This window comes from Mustelus asterias, unplaced genomic scaffold, assembly GCF_964213995.1.
Source record: "Mustelus asterias unplaced genomic scaffold, sMusAst1.hap1.1 HAP1_SCAFFOLD_3669, whole genome shotgun sequence".
Classification (NCBI taxonomy): Eukaryota; Metazoa; Chordata; class Chondrichthyes; order Carcharhiniformes; family Triakidae; genus Mustelus; species Mustelus asterias.
In genome coordinates, this window is record NW_027593614.1 from 213 (window position 1) to 21343 (window position 21131).

Here is a 21131-nt window from a genome sequence, read left to right on the forward strand (position 1 = left end):
CTCAGCACTGACCCTCTGACAGTGCGGCACTCCCTCAGCACTGACCCTCTGACAGTGCGGCACTCCCTCAGCACTGACCCTCTGACAGTGCGGCACTCCCTCAGCACTGACCCTCTGACAGTGCGGCACTCCCTCAGCACTGACCCTCTGACAGTGCGGCACTCCCTCAGTACTGACCCTCTGACAGTGTGGCACTCCCTCAGTACTGACCCTCTGACAGTGCGGCACTCCCTCAGCACTGACCCTCTGACAGTGTGGCACTCCCTCAGCACTGACCCTCTGACAGTGTGGCACTCCCTCAGCACTGACTCTCTGACACTGTGGCACTCCCTCAGTACTGACCCTCTGACAGTGCGGCACTCCGATGAGAATGTAGTACCTGGAGGAATGGTTGACCGCTGCAACAGGACATGGGGTTCTAAGTGTCCCCAGGGGTGCACTGACCACCTCTCCTGACACGGATCAGACTACAGGATGACAGAACTTACGGGGAACTCATCTTCTCAAATTTCTGCGCTGTTGTCCGGCGGGACTGAGCGCCGAAGGACCGGGGAACGGTCTGGGAACGGCCAATATCCCTCCCCCTCTCCGACTGGGTCACCTCCTCCACCTCCAGACTCCTCAGGCATGTGACGTCTTCCTTGGTGATGGACCTGTCAGGCGAATGAACACTCAGTGACTGGTGAGAACCATGACGTACTGGACAGGTACGCTCCCAAAGGCAGAATTCCCCAAAACCCTGAACACCTTTCAAATCTACACAATCCCAATGGACCCAAACCCCTTCCCATTCACTCCCATTCTACACAATCCCAATGGACCCAAACCCCTTCCCATTCACTCCCATTCTGCACAATCCCAATGGACCCAAACCCCTTCCCATTCACTCCCATTCTACACAATCCCAATGGACCCAAATCCCTTCCCATTCACTCCCATTCCACACGATCCCAATGGATCCAAACCCCTTCCCATTCACTCCCATTCTACACAATCCCAATGGACCCAAACCCCTTCCCATTCACTCCCATCTACACAATCCCAATGGACCCAAACCCCTTCCCATTCACTCCCATTCTACACAATCCCAATGGACCCAAATCCCTTCCCATTCACTCCCATTCCACACGATCCCAATGGATCCAAACCCCTTCCCATTCACTCCCATTCTACACAATCCCAATGGACCCAAACCCCTTCCCATTCACTCCCATCTACACAATCCCAATGGACCCAAACCCCTTCCCATTCACTCCCATTCTACACAATCCCAATGGATCCAAATCCCTTCCCATTCACTCCCATTCCACACAATCCCAATGGATCCAAACCCCTTCCCATTCACTCCCATTCCACACAATCCCAATGGACCCAAACCCCTTCCCATTCACTCCCATTCTACACAATCCCAATGGATCCAAACCCCTTCCCATTCACTCCCATTCTACACAATCCCAATGGGTCCAAACCCCTTCCCATTCACTCCCATTCTACACAATCCCAATGGATCCAAACCCCTTCCCATTCACTCCCATTCTACACAATCCCCATGGACCCAAACCCCTTCCCATTCACTCACATTCAACACAATCCCAATGGATCCAAACCCCTTCCCATTCACTCCCATTCTGCACAATCCCAATGGATACAAACCCCTTCCCATTCACTCCCATTCAACACAATCCCAATGGATCCAAACCCCTTCCCATTCACTCCCATTCTACACAATCCCAATGGGCCCAAATCCCTTCCCATTCGCTCCCATTCTACACAATCCCAATGGGGCCAAATCCCTTCCCATTCACTCCCATTCTACACAATCCTGATGGATCCAAACCCCTTCCAATTCACTCCCATTCTACACAATCCCAATGGATCCAAACCCATAGAACCATAGAAAATTACAGCTCAGAAACAGGCCTTTTGGCCCTTCTTGTCTGTGCCGAACCATTTTATGCCTAGTCCCACTGACCTGCACTTGGACCATATCCCTCCACACCCCTCTCATCCATGAACCCGTCCAAGTTTTTCTTAAATGTTAAAAGTGAGCCCGCATTTACCACTTTATCCGGCAGCTCATTCCACACTCCCACCACTCTCTGCGTGAAGAAGCCCCCCCTAATATTCCCTTTAAACTTTTCTCCTTTCACCCTTAACCCATGCCCTCTGGTTTTTTTCTCCCCTAGCCTCAGCGGAAAAAGCCTGCTCACATTCACTCTATCTTTACCCATCAAAATCTTATACACCTCTATCAAATCTCCCCTCAATCTTCTACGCTCCAGGGAATAAAGTCCCAACCTATTCAATCTCTCTCAGTAACTCAGCTTCTCAAGTCCCGGCAACATCCTTGTGAACCTTCTCTGCACTCTTTCAATCTTATTTACATCCTTCCTGTAACTAGGTGACCAAAACTGTACACAATACTCCAAATTCGGCCTCACCAATGCCTTATATAACCTTACCATAACACTCCAACTTTTATACTCGATACTCCGATTTATAAAGGCCAATGTACCAAAGGCACTCTTTACGACCCTATCCACCTGTGATGTCACTTTTAGGGAATTCTGTACGTGTATTCCCAGATCCCTCTGTTCAACTGCACTCTTCAGAGTCCTACCATTTACCCTGTACGTTCTACTTTGATTTGTCCTTCCAAAGTGCAATATTTCACCCCTTCCCATTCACTCCCATTCTACACAATCCCAATGGATCCAAACCCCTTCCCATTCACTCCCATTCCACACAATCCCAATGGATCCAAACCCCTTCCCATTCACTCCCATTCCACACAATCCCAATGGATCCAAACCCCTTCCCATTCACTCCCATTCTGCACAATCCCAATGGATCCAAACCCCTTCCCATTCACTCCCATTCCACACAATCCCAATGGATCCAAACCCCTTCCCATTCGCTCCCATTCCACACAATCCCAATGGATCCAAATCCCTTCCCATTCACTCCCATTCTACACAATCCCAATGGATCCAAATCCCTTCCCATTCGCTCCCATTCTGCACAATCCCAATGGATCCAAATCCCTTCCCATTCACTCCCATTCCACACAATCCCAATGGATCCAAACCCCTTCCCATTCACTCCCATTCCACACAATCCCAATGGATCCAAACCCCTTCCCATTCACTCCCATTCTGCACAATCCCAATGGATCCAAACCCCTTCCCATTCACTCCCATTCCGCACAATCCCAATGGATCCAAACCCCTTCCCATTCACTCCCATTCTGCACAATCCCAATGGATCCAAACCCCTTCCCATTCGCTCCCATTCTACACAATCCCAATGGATCCAAATCCCTTCCCATTCACTCCCATTCTACACAATCCCAATGGATCCAAATCCCTTCCCATTCGCTCCCATTCTACACAATCCCAATGGATCCAAATCCCTTCCCATTCACTCCCATTCCACACAATCCCAATGGATCCAAACCCCTTCCCATTCGCTCCCATTCTACACAATCCCAATGGACCCAAACCCCTTCCCATTCACTCCCATTCCACACAATCCCAATGGATCCAAACCCCTTCCCATTCACTCCCATTCCACACAATCCCAATGGATCAAACCCCTTCCCATTCACTCCCATTCCACACAATCCCTATGGACCCAAACCCCTTCCCATTCACTCCCATTCCACACAATCCCAATGGATGAAACCCTGACAGACGCAGCGACTCACCGACTTAGTGACTTCATCGATAGTGACGGTGGGATGGAGACCTCACCTTCAGCACCCAAAGAGCTCTCTCCTGGAAAAGCAGAACAGAGCAGAGGTCTGAGGAAGGAACGTGACTTGTGAAAGGATCGGAGCAAAGGCAAAAAATACCTGGATTAAGCAGAAGGAGAGAAGCATGGGAATTTAAAAACAGGAGGGTCGATGAAGGAGACCCAGTCGATGTGGTATGTTCAGAATTCCATAAGGCATTCACTGAGATGCTACATCCAAGTGTCTTTTTTAATTCATTATCGTGATGTGGGTGTTCCTGGCTGATTACCCATCCCTAGATACCCCTTTAACAGGGAGAAACTGGCCAGTGTAAACTCCATCGAGTCCCGACGCAGTGTCCTCAAACTCTGCTCATACTTCAAGCCTTCCTTTCCTGATATCACCGTGTCTTCGTTAGTTTCCTCCGGGTGCTCCGGTTTCCTCCCACAGTCTGAAAGACGTGCCGGTTAGGGTGCGTTGGCCATGCTAAGTTCTCCCTCAGTGTACCTGAACAGGCGCCAGAGTGTGGCAACTAGGGGATTTTCACAGTAACTTCATTGCAGTGTCAATGTAAGCCTACATGTGACACTAAAAAATAAACTTTAAACATTTATCCCTTTAGCTCCAAGAGCGATATCTAATTTCTTCTTGAAATCACACAACGTTTTGGCCTCAACTACTTTCTGTGGGAGTGAATTCCACACATTCACCACCCTCTGGGTGAAGAAATTTCTCCTCACCTCAGTTCTAAAAGGTTTACCCCCTTATCCTCAAACTCTGACCCCTAGTTCTGGACTCCCCCCACCATCGGGAACGTTCTTTCTGAATCTACCCTGTCTGACCCTGTTAGAATTTTATAAGTTTCTATGAGATCCCCTCTCACTCTTCTAAACTCCAGTGAATATAATCCTATTATGAAGCAGAGGTGGATTCCCCCCTCTCTGTGAACTAACTCCTAACCACTCAACGAGGAGTCCCTCACCTCATAATCTGTTAATGTGAGTGTGAGGTGGTGCGATCGACTTTTCAGCAACATTGAGTGGTTAAATCAATGTAACTCCCCATCACTCTGTAAAATCAACAAGAACACTTCAGTTATCTGACTAACAATGAACAGGTTAACTAAACTATTAACAAACCGGATAAAACACTATTCCAGTGGAATGCAGTTTAGATAAATACAATTCCCACTCATTAACAAAACAACTGAATTTTTAGTCACTCCTGAAATTACAACCAGGCTTTATCTGCCGGAATCTTCTGCCTTCTTTGCTGTCTTCACGACCGAGATAAGGCTTTCTTCTAAGACATAAACGGGTTGTGGCAGGGGCCGTTGCTGGCTGTCTCTCCGGATCTCAGAGCTGTCTTTGATACCCCTGATGACATATCAACAATCCCACAACAGGATTGGTTCTCAGGTGACCAAATAATTAAATTTAAATCTAATAGGCTGCCTCTGGCTAAGCGCCTAGTTTAACCTGGTTGGGCAAAATTGAAAAACAGCCAGTTCTCTTGGCAACCCGACTGCCTGGTCTCCCGAGATAATGTTTCACTCTAGGCTCTTTGTGTCCTTGCATTTTTTTAAAAACTCTTAAGTACCCAGCCTCGGGTCACTGTCTGTGCAGAATCTGCACATTCTCCCCGTGTCTGCATGGGTTTCTTCCGGGTGCTCCGGTTTCCTCCCACTCTCCAAAGATGTGCCGGTTAGGTGGATTGGCCATTCTGAATTGCCCCTTAGTGTCTAAAGATGTGCAGGTTAGGGGGATTTGCCATGCTAAATTGCCCCATAGTGTCTAAAGATGTGCAGGTTAGGTGGATTGGCCATACTAAATTGCCCCTTAGTGTCCAAAGATGTGCAGGTTAGGTGGATTGGCCATGCTAAATTGCCCTTTGGTGTCCAAAGATGTGCAGGTTAGGTGGATTGGCCGTGCTAAATTGCCCTTTGGTGTCCAAAGATGTGCAGGTTAGGTGCATTGGCCGTGCTAAATTGCCCCTTAGTGTCCAAAGATGTGCAGGTTAGGTGGATTGGCCATGCTAAATTGCCCCTTAGTGTCCAAAGATGTGTAGGTTAGGTGGATTGGCCATGCTAAATTGCCCCTTAGTGTCCAAAGATGTGTAGGTTAGGTGGATTGGCCATGCTAAATTGCCCCTTAGTGTCCAAAGATGTGTAGGTTAGGTGGATTGGCCAAGCTAAATTGCCCCTTTGTGTCCAAAGATGTTAGGTTAGGTGGATTGGCCATGCTAAATTGCCCCTTCGTGTCCAAAGATGTGTAGGTTAGGTGGATTGGCCATGCTAAATTGCCCCTTAGTGTCCAAAGATGTGTAGGTTAGGTGGATTGGCCGTGCTAAATTGCCCCTTAGTGTCCAAAGATGTGTAGGTTAGGTGGATTTGCCATGCTAAATTGCCCCTTAGTGTCCAAAGATGTGTAGGTTAGGTGGATTGGCCATGCTAAATTGCCCCTTAGTGTCCAAAGATGTGTAGGTTGGGTGGATTGGCCATGCTAAATTGCCCCTTAGTGTCCAAAGATGTGCAGGTTAGGTGGATTGGCCATGCTAAATTGCCCCTTAGTGTCCAAAGATGTGTAGGTTGGGTGGATTGGCCATGCTAAATTGCCCCTTAGTGTCCAAAGATGTGCAGGTTAGGTGGATTGGCCATGCTAAATTGCCCCTTAGTGTCCAAAGATGTGTAGGTTGGGTGGATTGGCCATGCTAAATTGCCCCTTAGTGTCCAAAGATGTGCAGGTTAGGTGGATTGGCCGTGCTAAATTGTCCCTTAGTGTCCAAAGATGTGCAGGTTAGGTGGATTGGCCGTGCTAAATTGTCCCTTAGTGTCCAAAGATGTGTAGGTTGGGTGGATTGGCCATGCTAAATTGCCCCTTAACTACACCAATGTGGTCGATGCTTAACTGCCCCTCTGCAACACTAACCTCTCCTGATATGACAGACAGATGGAGAATAATGTGGGAGAGAGGGAGATTGTCCACGTTTTGGCAGGGAGAATCGAGAACGGGAATACGAATGGAACGGAGAGAGAATGCAGAAAGCTGTGGTCACGGGAACACCAGCATTGGAGGCAGTCCAGAGCAGGTTGATCCTGGATGTCGAGGGATGAGGGGAGGTTGAGTCGGTTTGGGGCCTGTACTCGATGGAGTTGAGAAGAACGAGAGGTGACCTTATTGAGACATATCGGATTCTCGGAGGGATCGACAGGATAGATACTGAGAGGCTGTTTCCCCGTGTGGGGGAGGCTGGGACCAGAGGGCAGAATCTCAGAGTCAGGGGGTCGCCCCATTGAGGACGGAGATGGGGAATTTATTTTTTCTTCGTTTATCAGTGTCACAAGTAGGCTCACATTAACACTGCAATGAAGTTACTGTGAAAATCCCCCAGTCGCCACACTCTGTTCGGGTGACACTGAGGGAGAATTTAGCACGGCCAATGCACCCTAACCAGCACGTCTTTCGGACTGTGGGAGGAAACCAGAGCATCCGGAGGAAACCCACGCAGACACGGGGAGAACGTGCAGACTCCGCACAGTGACCCAAGCCGGGAATCGAACCCAGGTCCCTGGCGCTGTGAGACAGCAGTGCTAACCACTGTGCTACCTTCTTCCCTCACAGGGGAGTTAATCTGTGGAATTCCTTACAGCAGGGAGCTGTAGAGGCTGGGTCTTTGAGGGAAGTCATGATGTGGAGACCACTCCATCTGACGAAGGAGCAGCGCTCCGAAAGCTTATGGTATTTACTACCAAATAAACCTGTTGGACTTTAACCTGGTGTTGTGAGACTTCTTACTGTCTTTGAGGGAAGGCAGATTATTATCTGAATGGGTGTGAATTGAGAGAGGCGGATACTCAGCGAGACCTTGGAGTCCTCGTGCATCAGTCGCTGAGAGTAAGCGCGCAGGTACAGCAGGCAGTAAAGAAGGTGAATGGTATGTTGGCCTTCATAGCGAGAGGATTTGAGTATCGGGATAGGGATGTTTTGCTGCAATTGTACAGGGCGTTGGTGAGGCCACACCTGGAGTATTGTGGGCAGTTTTGGTGTCAATGTCAACAAACGAAGGAGATTGTCATCGACTTCAGGAAGCGTAAAGGAGAACATGCCCCTGTCTACATCAACAGGGATGAAGTAGAAAGAGTCGAGAGCTTCAAGCTTTTAGGTGTCCAGATCACCAACAACCTGTCCTGGTCCCCCCACGCCGACACTATAGTTAAGAAAGCCCCACCAACGCCTCTACTTTCTCAGGAGGCTAAGGAAATTTAGCATGTCCGCTACGACTCTCACCAACTTTTACAGATGCCCCATAGAAAGCATCCTTTCTGGTTGTATCACAGCTTGGTCTGGGCTCCTGCTCTGCCCAAGACCGCAAGGAACTACAAAGGGTTGTGAATGTAGCCCAATCCATCACGCAAACCAGCCTCCCATCCATTGACTCTGTCTACACTTCCCGCTGCCTCGGGAAAAGCAGCCGGCATAATTAAGGACCCCACGCACCCCGGACAGTCTCCTTTCCACCTTCTTCCGTTGGGAAAAAGATACAAAAGTCTGAGGTCACGTACCAACCGACTCAAGAACAGCTTCTTCCCTGCTGCTGTCAGACTTTTGAATGGACCTACCTCGCATTAAGTTGATCTTTCTCTACACCCTAGCTATGACTGTAACACTACATTCTGCACTCTCTCCTTTCCTTCTCTATGAACGGTATGCTTTGTCTGTGCAGCGTGCAAGAAACAATACTTTTCACCTTAAATGCAAGTGACAATAATGAATCTTATCTGAGGAAGGATGTCCTTGCTATAGAGGGAGTACAGCGAAGGTTTACCAGGCTGATTCCTGGGATGGCAGGTCTGTCATATGAGGAGAGACTAAGTGGGTTAGGATTATATTCACTGGAGTTTTGAAGAGTGAGAGGGGATCTCATAGAAACTTATAAAATTCTAACAGGGTTAGACAGGGTAGATTCAGAAAGAATGTTTGTCAACCGGGGGTTGAGGGTGGTTGGGGGGGGTGGGTGGGGAGGCAGGCGCGAGAGTGGGACTAAGGCCTTGTCAGACCAGCCAGGATTCTATCAAACAGTGGAACAGTCCTGAGGGGCTGAATGGGCTCCTCCTGTTCCTGTATTCACAGTGAAGAGAGCTAATGATCGGGGGTAGACAGGGGAGGCAGGGAGGGGGGAGGAGGGAGGCAGGGAGGAGGGAGGCAGGGAGGGGGGGAGGGGGAGGCAGGGAGGGGGAGGGGGAGGCAGGGAGGCAGGGAGGGAGAAGGAGGGAGGCGGGAAGGGGGAGGCAGGGAGGGGGGAGGGGAGGCAGGGAGGGGGGAGGGGAGGCAGGGGGAGGGGAGGCAGGGAGGGGGGAGGGGGAGGCAGGGAGGGGGAGGGAAGGCAGGGAGGAGGAGGGGGAGGGGGAGGCAGGGAGGGAGAAGGAGGGAGGCAGGGAGGGGGGGAGGCAGGGAGGGGGAGGGGAGGCAGGGAGGGGGAGGGGAGGCAGGGAGGGGGAGGGGAGGCAGGGAGGGGGAGGGGAGGCAGGGAGGGGGAGGGGAGGCAGGGAGGGGGAGGGGAGGCAGAGAGGGGGGAGGGGGAGGCAGGGAAGGAGGGAGGGGGGGGCAGATTCTGAACTTTAACCCCCATGGAGGACACACACTCAGTACCTTCTGCGGCTTGCGCCGGGGAGGGGGTCTCCAACACTGTCACACAGCCATCGCCCTCCATGTCGCCTCCGCCTGCCCCTGAGGTGGGGGTCTCCCCGGGGGGACCCTCTCCTGGTTCCAGGCCAGAACGCTCACCCGAACTCCCCGCTTCAGTCTCACGTCCACTTCCGCCATCGTCCTTGCCCTCACCCTGCTCCCGTGATCCATCCAACGGCTGCACATCTTCACACCAAACACCCTGCACAAAAACACACCGTCAAACCCAGAGTCCCCCCTCTCTCGGGGAGATATCTGTACACTGACTGGTGTCTCTCAGTCCCCCCTCTCTCCCTCAGGGAGATATCTGTACACTGACTGGTGTCTCTCAGTCCTCTCTCTCTCTCTCAGGGAGATATCTGTACACTGACTGGTGTCTCTCAGTCCCCCCTCTCTCAGGGAGATATCTGTACACTGACTGGTGTCTCTCAGTCCCCTCTCTCTCAGGGAGATATCTGTACACTGACTGGTGTCTCTCAGTCCTCTCTCTCTCTCTCAGGGAGATATCTGTACACTGACTGGTGTCTCTCAGTCCCCCCTCTCTCGGGGAGATATCTGTACACTGACTGGTGTCTCTCAGTCCCCCCTCTCTCCCTCAGGGAGATATCTGTACACTGACTGGTGTCTCTCAGTCCTCTCTCTCTCTCTCAGGGAGATATCTGTACACTGACTGGTGTCTCTCAGTCCTCTCTCTCTCTCTCAGGGAGATATCTGTACACTGACTGGTGTCTCTCAGTCCTCTCTCTCTCAGGGAGATATCTGTACACTGACTGGTGTCTCTCAGTCCCCCCTCTCTCTCTCTCAGGGAGATATCTGCACACTGACTGGTGTCTCTCAGTCCCCTCTCTCTCTCTCAGGGAGATATCTGTACACTGACTGGTGTCTCTCAGTCCCCTCTCTCTCTCTCAGGGAGATATCTGTACACTGACTGGTGTCTCTCAGTCCCCTCTCTCTCTCTCAGGGAGATATCTGTACACTGACTGGTGTCTCTCAGTCCCCTCTCTCTCTCTCTCAGGGAGATATCTGTACACTGACTGGTGTCTCTCAGTCCCCCCTCTCTCTCTCTCAGGGAGATATCTGTACACTGACTGGTGTCTCTCAGTCCCCTCTCATGGGGAGATATCTGTACACTGACTGGTGTCTCTCAGTCCCCTCTCATGGGGAGATATCTGTACACTGACTGGTGTCTCTCAGTTCCCTCTCTCACTCTCTCAGGGAGATATCTGTACACTGACTGGTGTCTCTCAGTCCCCTCTCTCTCTCTCATGGGGAGATATCTGTACACTGACTGGTGTCTCTCAGTCCCCTCTCTCTCTCAGGGAGATATCTGTACACTGACTGGTGTCTCTCAGTCCCCTCTCTCTCTCAGGGAGATATCTGCACACTGACTGGTGTCTCTCAGTCCTCTCTCTCTCTCAGGGAGATATCTGCACACTGACTGGTGTCTCTCAGTCCCCTCTCTCTCTCTCTCAGGGAGATATCTGTACACTGACTGGTGTCTCTCAGTCCCCTCTCTCCCTCAGGGAGATATCTGTACACTGACTGGTGTCTCTCAGTCCCCTCTCTCTCTCTCTCAGGGAGATATCTGTACACTGACTGGTGTCTCTCAGTCCCCTCTCTCTCTCTCAGGGAGATATCTGTACACTGACTGGTGTCTCTCAGTCCCCTCTCTCTCTCTCAGGGAGATATCTGTACACTGACTGGTGTCTCTCAGTCCCCTCTCTCTCTCTCAGGGAGATATCTGTACACTGACTGGTGTCTCTCAGTCCCCTCTCTCTCTCTCAGGGAGATATCTGTACACTGACTGGTGTCTCTCAGTCCTCTCTCTCTCAGGGAGATATCTGTACACTGACTGGTGTCTCTCAGTTCTCTCTCTCTCTCAGGGAGATATCTGTACACTGACTGGTGTCTCTCAGTCCCCTCTCTCTCTCTCAAGGAGATATCTGTACACTGACTGGTGTCTCTCAGTCCTCTCTCTCTCTCAGGGAGATATCTGTACACTGACTGGTGTCTCTCAGTCCCCTCTCTCTCAGGGAGATATCTGTACACCGACTGGTGTCTCTCAGTCCCCTCTCTCTCTCTCATGGGGAGATATCTGTACACTGACTGGTGTCTCTCAGTCCTCTCTCTCTCGGGGAGATATCTGTACACTGACTGGTGTCTCTCAGTCCCCTCTCTCTCTCTCATGGGGAGATATCTGTACACTGACTGGTGTCTCTCAGTCCTCTCTCTCTCTCAGGGAGATATCTGCACACTGACTGGTGTCTCTCAGTCCCCTCTCTCTCTCTCTCAGGGAGATATCTGTACACTGACTGGTGTCTCTCAGTCCCCTCTCTCTCTCAGGGAGATATCTGTACACTGACTGGTGTCTCTCAGTCCCCTCTCTCTCTCTCAGGGAGATATCTGTACACTGACTGGTGTCTCTCAGTCCCCCCCTCTCTCTCTCAGGGAGAAATCTGTACACTGACTGGTGTCTCCCAGTCCCCTCTCTCTCTCTCTCAGGGAGATATCTGTACACTGACTGGTGTCTCTCAGTCCCCTCTCTCTCTCTCAGGGAGATATCTGTACACTGACTGGTGTCTCTCAGTCCCCCCTCTCTCTCTCAGGGAGATATCTGTACACTGACTGGTGTCTCTCAGTCCCCACTCTCTCTCTCTCAGGGAGATATCTGTACACTGACTGGTGTCTCTCAGTCCCCTCTCTCTCTCTCTCAGGGAGATATCTGTACACTGACTGGTGTCTCTCAGTCCCCTCTCTCTCAGGGAGATATCTGTACACTGACTGGTGTCTCTCAGTCCCCTCTCTCTCTCTCAGGGAGATATCTGTACACTGACTGGTGTCTCTCAGTCCTCTGTCTCTCAGGGAGATATCTGTACACTGACTGGTGTCTCTCAGTCCTCTCTCTCTCAGGGAGATATCTGTACACTGACTGGTGTCTCTCAGTCCCCTCTCTCTCTCTCAGGGAGATATCTGTACACTGACTGGTGTCTCTCAGTCCTCTCTCTCTCAGGGAGATATCTGTACACTGACTGGTGTCTCTCAGTCCCCCCTCTCTCTCAGGGAGATATCTGTACACTGACTGGTGTCTCTCAGTCCCCTCTCTCGCAGGGAGATATCTGTACACTGACTGGTGTCTCTCAGTCCCCTCTCTCGCAGGGAGATATCTGTACACTGACTGGTGTCCCTCTGTCCTCTCTCTCTCTCTCTCTCAGGGAGATATCTGTACACTGACTGGTGTCTCTCAGTCCCCTCTCTCAGGGAGATATCTGCACACTGACTGGTGTCTCTCAGTCCCCTCTCTCTCTCTCAGGGAGATATCTGCACACTGACTGGTGTCTCTCAGTCCCCTCTCTCTCAGGGAGATATCTGTACACTGACTGGTGTCTCTCAGTCCTCTCTCTCTCAGGGAGATATCTGCACACTGACTGGTGTCTCTCAGTCCCCTCTCTCTCAGGGAGATATCTGCACACTGACTGGTGTCTCTCAGTCCCCTCTCTCTAATTCAGGGAGATATCTGTACACTGACTGGTGTCTCTCAGTCCTCTCTCTCTCTCTCAGGGAGATATCTGTACACTGACTGGTGTCTCTCAGTCCCCTCTCTCTCTCTCAGGGAGATATCTGTACACTGACTTGTGTCTCTCAGTCCCCTCTCTCTCAGGGAGATATCTGTACACTGACTGGTGTCTCTCAGTCCCCTCTCTCTCTCAGGGAGATATCTGTATACTGACTGGTGTCTCTCAGTCCCCTCTCTCTCAGGGAGATATCTGTACACTGACTGGTGTCTCTCAGTCCCCTCTCTCTCTCAGGGAGATATCTGTACACTGACTGGTGTCTCTCAGTCCTCTCTCTCTCTCTCTCTCAGGGAGATATCTGTACACTGACTGGTGTCTCTCAGTCCCCTCTCTCACTCTCAGGGAGATATCTGTACACTGACTGGTGTCTCTCAGTCCCCTCTCTCTCACTCTCTCAGGGAGATATCTGTACACTGACTGGTGTCTCTCAGTCCCCTCCCTCTCTCTCTGGGAGATATCTGTACACTGACTGGTGTCTCTCAGTCCCCTCTCTCTCTCTCAGGGAGGTATCTATGCACTGACTGGTGTCTCTCAGTCCCCTCTCTCTCTCTCAGGGAGATATCTGTACACTGACTGGTGTCTCTCAGTCCCCTCTCTCTCTCTCTCAGGGAGATATCTGTACACTGACTGGTGTCTCTCAGTCCCCTCTCTCTCAGGGAGATATCTGTACACTGACTGGTGTCTCTCAGTCCCCTCTCTCGCAGGGAGATATCTGTACACTGACTGGTGTCCCTCTGTCCTCTCTCTCTCTCTCTCTCAGGGAGATATCTGTACACTGACTGGTGTCTCTCAGTCCCCTCTCTCAGGGAGATATCTGCACACTGACTGGTGTCTCTCAGTCCCCTCTCTCAGGGAGATATCTGCACACTGACTGGTGTCTCTCAGTCCCCTCTCTCTCTCAGGGAGATGTCTGTACACTGACTGGTGTCTCTCAGTCCCCTCTCTCTCTCTCAGGGAGATATCTGTACACTGACTGGTGTCTCTCAGTCCCCTCTCTCTCTCTCAGGGAGATATCTGTACACTGACTGGTGTCTCTCAGTCCCCCCTCTCTCTCTCAGGGAGAAATCTGTACACTGACTGGTGTCTCTCAGTCCCCTCTCTCTCTCTCAGGGAGATATCTGTGCACTGACTGGTGTCTCTCAGTCCCCTCTCTCTCTCTCAGGGAGATATCTGTACACTGACTGGTGTCTCTCAGTCCCCTCTCTCTCTCTCAGGGAGATATCTGTGCACTGACTGGTGTCTCTCAGCATCCCCCCCTCTCTCGGGGAGATCTCTCATTGCCATTCGTTCTGCAATGAATCCTTCATGGTTGCCATTCCCGTCGAGAGATTGTGATCCGCCATTTTGCTTTTCCTTACTGGTTCTTTGTTGGTGACGCGTCCCTCCGTATCACCGAGGCAACTGGGGCCGGGGCCCTCTGCGGCAATCCCAGAATCCTCCAGCCCGTGTTCAGTGATCTCGCTAGCCATGTCTGTCCTGCAAAATAAACTGGAGATGGTTTCTTTGTAGAGTTGAGTATGTTTCACCGGAGGGTCAAATTCAGAGAACCGAGGGAGGAAGTGGACAGCAGTTTGGCCCCTGGATTGCCGAGGATTGGATAGAAGGTTAGCACAGGCTCGATGGACGGAATGGCCACATTCCTCTTCAATCAGGCCCCGTTGGCATGGCGAAGGGGTCGGCCATTTTGATTTGAGTTATTAAAGTCACATCTGTTGGAATACAGTGAGAAGTATTGTTTCTCAGGCGCCGCACAAACTCACCTCTTCACACAGAGCTCCGTGAATCTTTGGATTACCCGCTGGTGAGCGAGATCTGTGTGCCTTCAGTCTCCGAGGGAGTCAGAGGCCGGATTGGGGAGATTGTCCAGGGAATTATGGGATATGGGGAGTGGGCGGGAAAGTGGAATTGGGGTGAAAGGTCAGACATGGTCAAATTATTTGGGAAAGCAGACAAAGGGCAGAATGGCCTCCAGTTGCTCCAATATGTTATGTTCCTGCTGGATTTATAACTCACTCCCGGGTATCTGTTATTATATATATAAACCACCCCGGACCCCTCGATTAGATTCCAGTCTGTAACTCACTCCCGGGTATCTGATATTCTATATATAAACCACCCCGAACCCCTCGATTAGATTCCAGTCTGTAACTCACTCCCGGGTATCTGATATTCTATATATAAACCACCCCGAACCCCTCGATTAGATTCCAGTCTGTAACTCACTCCCGGGTATCTGTTATTCTATATATAAACCACCCCGAACCCCTCGATTAGATTCCAGTCTGTAACTCACTCCCGGGTATCTGTTATTCTATATATAAACCACCCCGAACCCCTCGATTAGATTCCAGTCTGTAACTCACTCCCGGGTATCTGTTATTCTATATATAAACCACCCTGAACCCCTCGATTAGATTCCAGTCTGTAACTCACTCCCGGGTCTCTGTTATTCTATATATAAACCACCCCGAACCCCTCGATTAGATTCCAGTCTGTAACTCACTCCTGGGTATCTGTTATTCTATATATAAACCACCTCGAACCCCTCGATTAGATTCCAGTCTGTAACTCACTCCCGGGTATGTGTTATTCTATATATAAACCACCCTGAACCCCTCGATTAGATTCCAGTCTGTAACTCACTCCCGGGTATCTGTTATTCTATATATAAACCATCCCGAACCCCTCGATTAGATTCCAGTCTGTAACTCACTCCCGGGTATCTGTTATTCTATATATAAACCGCCCTGAACCCCTCGATTAGATTCCAGTCTGTAACTCACTCCCAGGTATCTGTTATTCCATATATAAACCACCCCGAACCCCTCGATTAGATTCCAGTCTGTAACTCACTCCCAGTTATCTGTTATTCTAGATATAAACCACCCTGAACCCCTCGATTAGATTCCAGTCTGTAACTCACTCCCGGGTATCTGTTATTCTATATATAAACCACCCCGAACCCCTCGATTAGATTCCAGTCTGTAACTCACACCCGGGTATCTGTTATTCTATATATAAACCACCCCGAATCCCTCGATTAGATTCCAGTCTGTAACTCACTCCCGGATATCTGTTATTCTATATATAAACCACCCCGAACCCCTCGATTAGATTCCAGTCTGTAACTCACTCCCAGGTATCTGTTATTCTATATATCAACCACCCCGAACCCCTCGATTAGATTCCAGTCTGTAACTCACTCCCCGGTATCTGTTATCCTATATATAAACCACCCCGAACCCCTCGATTAGATTCCAGGTTGTAACTCACTCCCGGGTATCTGTTATTCTATATATAAACCACCCCGAACCCCTCGATTAGATTCCAGTCTGTACCTCACTCCCGGGTATCTGTTATTCTATATATAAACCACACCAAACCCCTCGATTAGATTCCAGTCTGTAACTCACTCCTGGGTATCTGTTATTCTGTATATAAACCACCCCGAACCCCTCGATTAGATTCCAGTCTGTAACTCACTCCCGGGTATGTGTTATTGTATATATAAACCACCCCGAACCCCTCGATTAGATTCCAGTCTGTAACTCACTCCCGGGTATCTGTTATTCTATATATAAACCACCCCGAACCCCTCGATTAGATTCCAGTCTGTACCTCACTCCCGGGTATCTGTTATTCTATATATAAACCACCCCGAACCCCTCGATTAGATTCCAGTCTGTAACTCACTCCCGGGTATCTGTTATTCTGTATATAAACCACCCCGAACCCCTCGATTAGATTCCAGTCTGTACCTCACTCCCGGGTATCTGTTATTCTATATATAAACCACACCAAACCCCTCGATTAGATTCCAGTCTGTAACTCACTCCTGGGTATCTGTTATTCTGTATATAAACCACCCCGAACCCCTCGATTAGATTCCAGTCTGTAACTCACTCCCGGGTATCTGTTATTCTATATATAAACCACCCCGATCCCCTCGATTAGATTCCAGTCTGTAACTCACTCCCGGGTATCTGTTATTCTATATATAAACCACCCCGAACCCCTCGATTAGACTCCAGTCTGTAACTCACTCCCGGGTATCTGTTATTCTATATTTAAACCACCCCGAACCCCTCGATTAGATTCCAGTCTGTAACTCACACCCGGGTATCTGTTATTCTATATATAAACCACCCCGAACCCCTCGATTAGATTCCAGTCTGTAACTCACTCCCGGGTATCTGTTATTCTATATATAAACCACACCGAATCCCACGATTAGATTCCAGTCTGTAACTCACTCCCGGGTATCTGTTATTCTATATATAAACCACCCCGAACCCCTCGATTAGATTCCAGTCTGTAACTCACTCCCGGGTATCTGTTATTCTATTTATAAACCACCCCGAACCCCTCGATTAGATTCCAGTCTGTAACTCACACCCGGGTATCTGTTATTCTATATATAAACCACCCCGAACCCCTCGATTAGATTCCAGTCTGTAACTCACTCCCGGGTATCTGTCATTCTATATATAAACCACCCCGAACCCCTCGATTAGATTCCAGTCTTTAACTCACTCCCGGGTATCTGTTATTCTATATATAAACCACCCTGAACCCCTCGATTAGATTCCAGTCTGTAACTCACTCCCGGGTATCTGTTATTCTATATATAAACCACCCCGAACCCCTCGATTAGATTCCAGTCTGGAACTCACTCCCGGGTATCTGTTATTCTATATATAAACCATCCCGAACCCCTTGATTAGATTCCAGTCTGTAACTCACTCCCGGGTATCTGTTATTCTATATATAAACCACCCCGAACCCCTCGATTAGATTCCAGTCTTTAACTCACTCCCGGGTATCTGTTATTCTATATATAAACCACCCCGAACCCCTCCATTAGATTCCAGTCTGTAACTCACTCCCGGGTATCTGTTATTCTGTATATAAACCACCCCGAACCCCTCGATTAGATTCCAGTCTGTACCTCACTCCCGGGTATCTGTTATTCTATATATAAACCACACCAAACCCCTCGATTAGATTCCAGTCTGTAACTCACTCCCGGGTATCTGTTATTCTATATATAAACCACCCCAAACCCCTCGATTAGATTCCAGTCTGTAACTCACTCCCGGGTATGTGTTATTGTATATATAAACCACCCCGAACCCCTCGATTAGATTCCAGTCTGTAACTCACTCCCGGGTATCTGTTATTCTATATATAAACCACCCCGATCCCCTCGATTAGATTCCAGTCTGTAACTCACTCCCGGGTATCTGTTATTCTATATATAAACCACCCCGAACCCCTCGATTAGACTCCAGTCTGTAACTCACTCCCGGGTATCTGTTATTCTATATATAAACCACCCCGAACCCCTCGATTAGATTCCAGTCTTTAACTCACTCCCGGGTATCTGTTATTCTATATATAAACCACCCCGAACCCCTCCATTAGATTCCAGTCTGTAACTCACTCCCGGGTATCTGTTATTCTGTATATAAACCACCCCGAACCCCTCGATTAGATTCCAGTCTGTACCTCACTCCCGGGTATCTGTTATTCTATATATAAACCACACCAAACCCCTCGATTAGATTCCAGTCTGTAACTCACTCCCGGGTATCTGTTATTCTATATATAAACCACCCCGAACCCCTCGATTAGATTCCAGTCTGTAACTCACTCCCGGGTATGTGTTATTGTATATATAAACCACCCCGAACCCCTCGATTAGATTCCAGTCTGTAACTCACTCCCGGGTATCTGTTATTCTATATATAAACCACCCCGATCCCCTCGATTAGATTCCAGTCTGTAACTCACTCCCGGGTATCTGTTATTCTATATATAAACCACCCCGAACCCCTCGATTAGACTCCAGTCTGTAACTCACTCCCGGGTATCTGTTATTCTATATATAAACCACCCCGAACCCCTCGATTAGACTCCAGTCTGTAACTCACTCCCGGGTATCTGTTATTCTATATATAAACCACCCCGAACCCCTCGATTAGATTCCAGTCTGTAACTCACTCCCGGGTATCTGTTATTCTATATATAAACCACCCCGAACCCCTCGATTAGATTCCAGTCTGTAACTCACACCCGGGTATCTGTTATTCTCTATATAAACCCCCCGAACCCCTCGATTAGATTCCAGTCTGTAACTCACTCCCGGGTATCTGTTATTCTATATATAAACCACCCCGAACCCCTCGATTAGATTCCAGTCTGTAACTCACTCCCGGGTATCTGTTATTCTATATATAAACCGCCCCGAGCCCCTCGATTAGATTCCAGTCTGAAACTCACACCGGGGTATCTGTTATTCTACATACTAACCACCCTGAACCCCTCGATTAGATTCCAGTCTGTAACTCACTCCCGGGTATCTGTTATTCTATATATAAACCACCCCGAACCCCTCGATTAGATTCCAGTCTGTAACTCACTCCCGGGTATCTGTTATTCTCTATATAAACCCCCCGAACCCCTCGATTAGATTCCAGTCTGTAACTCACTCCCGGGTATCTGTTATTCTATATATAAACCACCCTGAGCCCCTCGATTAGATTCCAGGTTGTAACTCACTCCTGTGTATCGGTCATTCTATACAGAAACTACTCTCCGCGGTGAATCTTGAGAAAGTCTCTGTGTGCTCGGCCGGGAGATGGTTGCAGTGTCCACGGATGGCTGTACTCATCTCACAACTGTTAAAATAGATCACCGGAATTTTAGGCTATCTATCTGTCATCACTCCAAAAATAGCACAAAGGGTCCGACAGGGGCAATGACAGGCCACAACAGAACGGGAGAGAAACAGGCAGAGGGAGAGACAGAGGGAGAGGCCGGCAGGACAGAGGGGGACAGATAGAGAAATGCAGAAGCAGAGAGGCAGAGAGAGAGACACAGAGAGAGAGAGAGAGAGACAGGAAACAAGGCAGAGACAGAGAGAGAGACAGAGAAGTCGACAGACTCGGAACTACAAAGGGTCGTGAATGTAGCCCAATCCATCACACAAACCAGCCTCTCATCCATTGACTCTGTCTACACTTCCCGCTGCCTCGGGAAAAGCAGCCAGCATAATCAAGGACCCCACACACCCCGGACATTCTCTCTTCCACCTTCTTCCGTCGGGAAAAAGATACAAAAGTCTGAGGTCACGCACCGACCGACTCAAGAACAGCTTCTTCCCTGCTGCTGTCAGACTTTTGAATGGACCGACCTCGCATTAAGTTGATCTTTCTCTACACCCTAGCTATGACTGTAACACTACATTCTGCACCCTCTCCTTTCCTTCTCCCCTATGTACTCTATGAATGGTATGCTTTGTCTGTACAGTGCGCAGGAAACAATACTTTTCACTGCATCCCAGTACACGTGACAATAATTAATCAAAATCAAATCAAGATACATTGAGACCGAGATATAGAGACAGAGAATTAGAGACAGCAGCACAGACAGAGAGAAAGAGAGACAGACACAGACAGAATGTGTGAGAGAAGCAGAGATAGAGCATCAAAGAGAGTGAGATCACGGGTGCTCAGGCATTGAGGGAGAGAGATGGAGACAGGGAGACAAAGGGGGAGACACAGCGAGGCTACAGCAGAGAAATGAAGCATCGCAGAGAAATAGTGATAGGGACAGAGAGAGAGAGTCAGTGATAGAGAGATAGAGAGAGAGACAGTGATAGAGAGAGAGAGAGAGTCAGTGATAGAGAGAGAGAGAGAGAGAGAGAGACAGTAATAGAGAGAGAGAGAGAGTCAGTGATAGAGAGAGAGTCAGTGATAGAGAGAGAGTCAGTGATAGAGAGAGAGAGAGAGTCAGTGATAGAGAGAGAGAGAGTCAGTGATAGAGAGAGAGAGAGAGTCAGTGATAGAGAGAGAGAGAGTCAGTGATAGAGAGAGAGTCAGTGATAGAGAGAGAGAGAGAGTCAGTGATAGAGAGGGAGAGAGTCAGTGATAGAGAGAGAAAGAGACAGTGATAGAGACAGAGAGAGAGAGTCAGTGATAGAGAGAGAGAGACAGTCAGTGATAGAGAGAGAGAGACAGTGATAGAGAGAGAGACAGAGACAGTGATAGAGACAGAGAGAGACAGATAGAGAGAGAGACAGATAGAGAGAGAGAGAGAGTCAGTGATAGAGAGAGTCAGTGATAGAGAGAGAGAGAGAGT

The 21131-nt window shown here is 49.4% G+C and overlaps 1 protein-coding gene across 1 annotated transcript; it reads right to left on the reverse strand.

The window, feature by feature from the left end:
* Window positions 1–488: 488 nt before the first annotated feature.
* On the reverse strand, window positions 489–19651 carry LOC144490715 (uncharacterized; the record flags this gene model as incomplete). The annotated part of the gene is made up of 5 exons (XM_078208424.1): window positions 19551–19651; window positions 14348–14465; window positions 9382–9619; window positions 3707–3776; window positions 489–653 (listed from the first exon to the last, which is right to left on the reverse strand). Coding segments are annotated over exons 1-5 (608 nt in total), but the record flags the coding sequence as incomplete, so codon positions are not given.
* Window positions 19652–21131: the final 1480 nt, after the last annotated feature.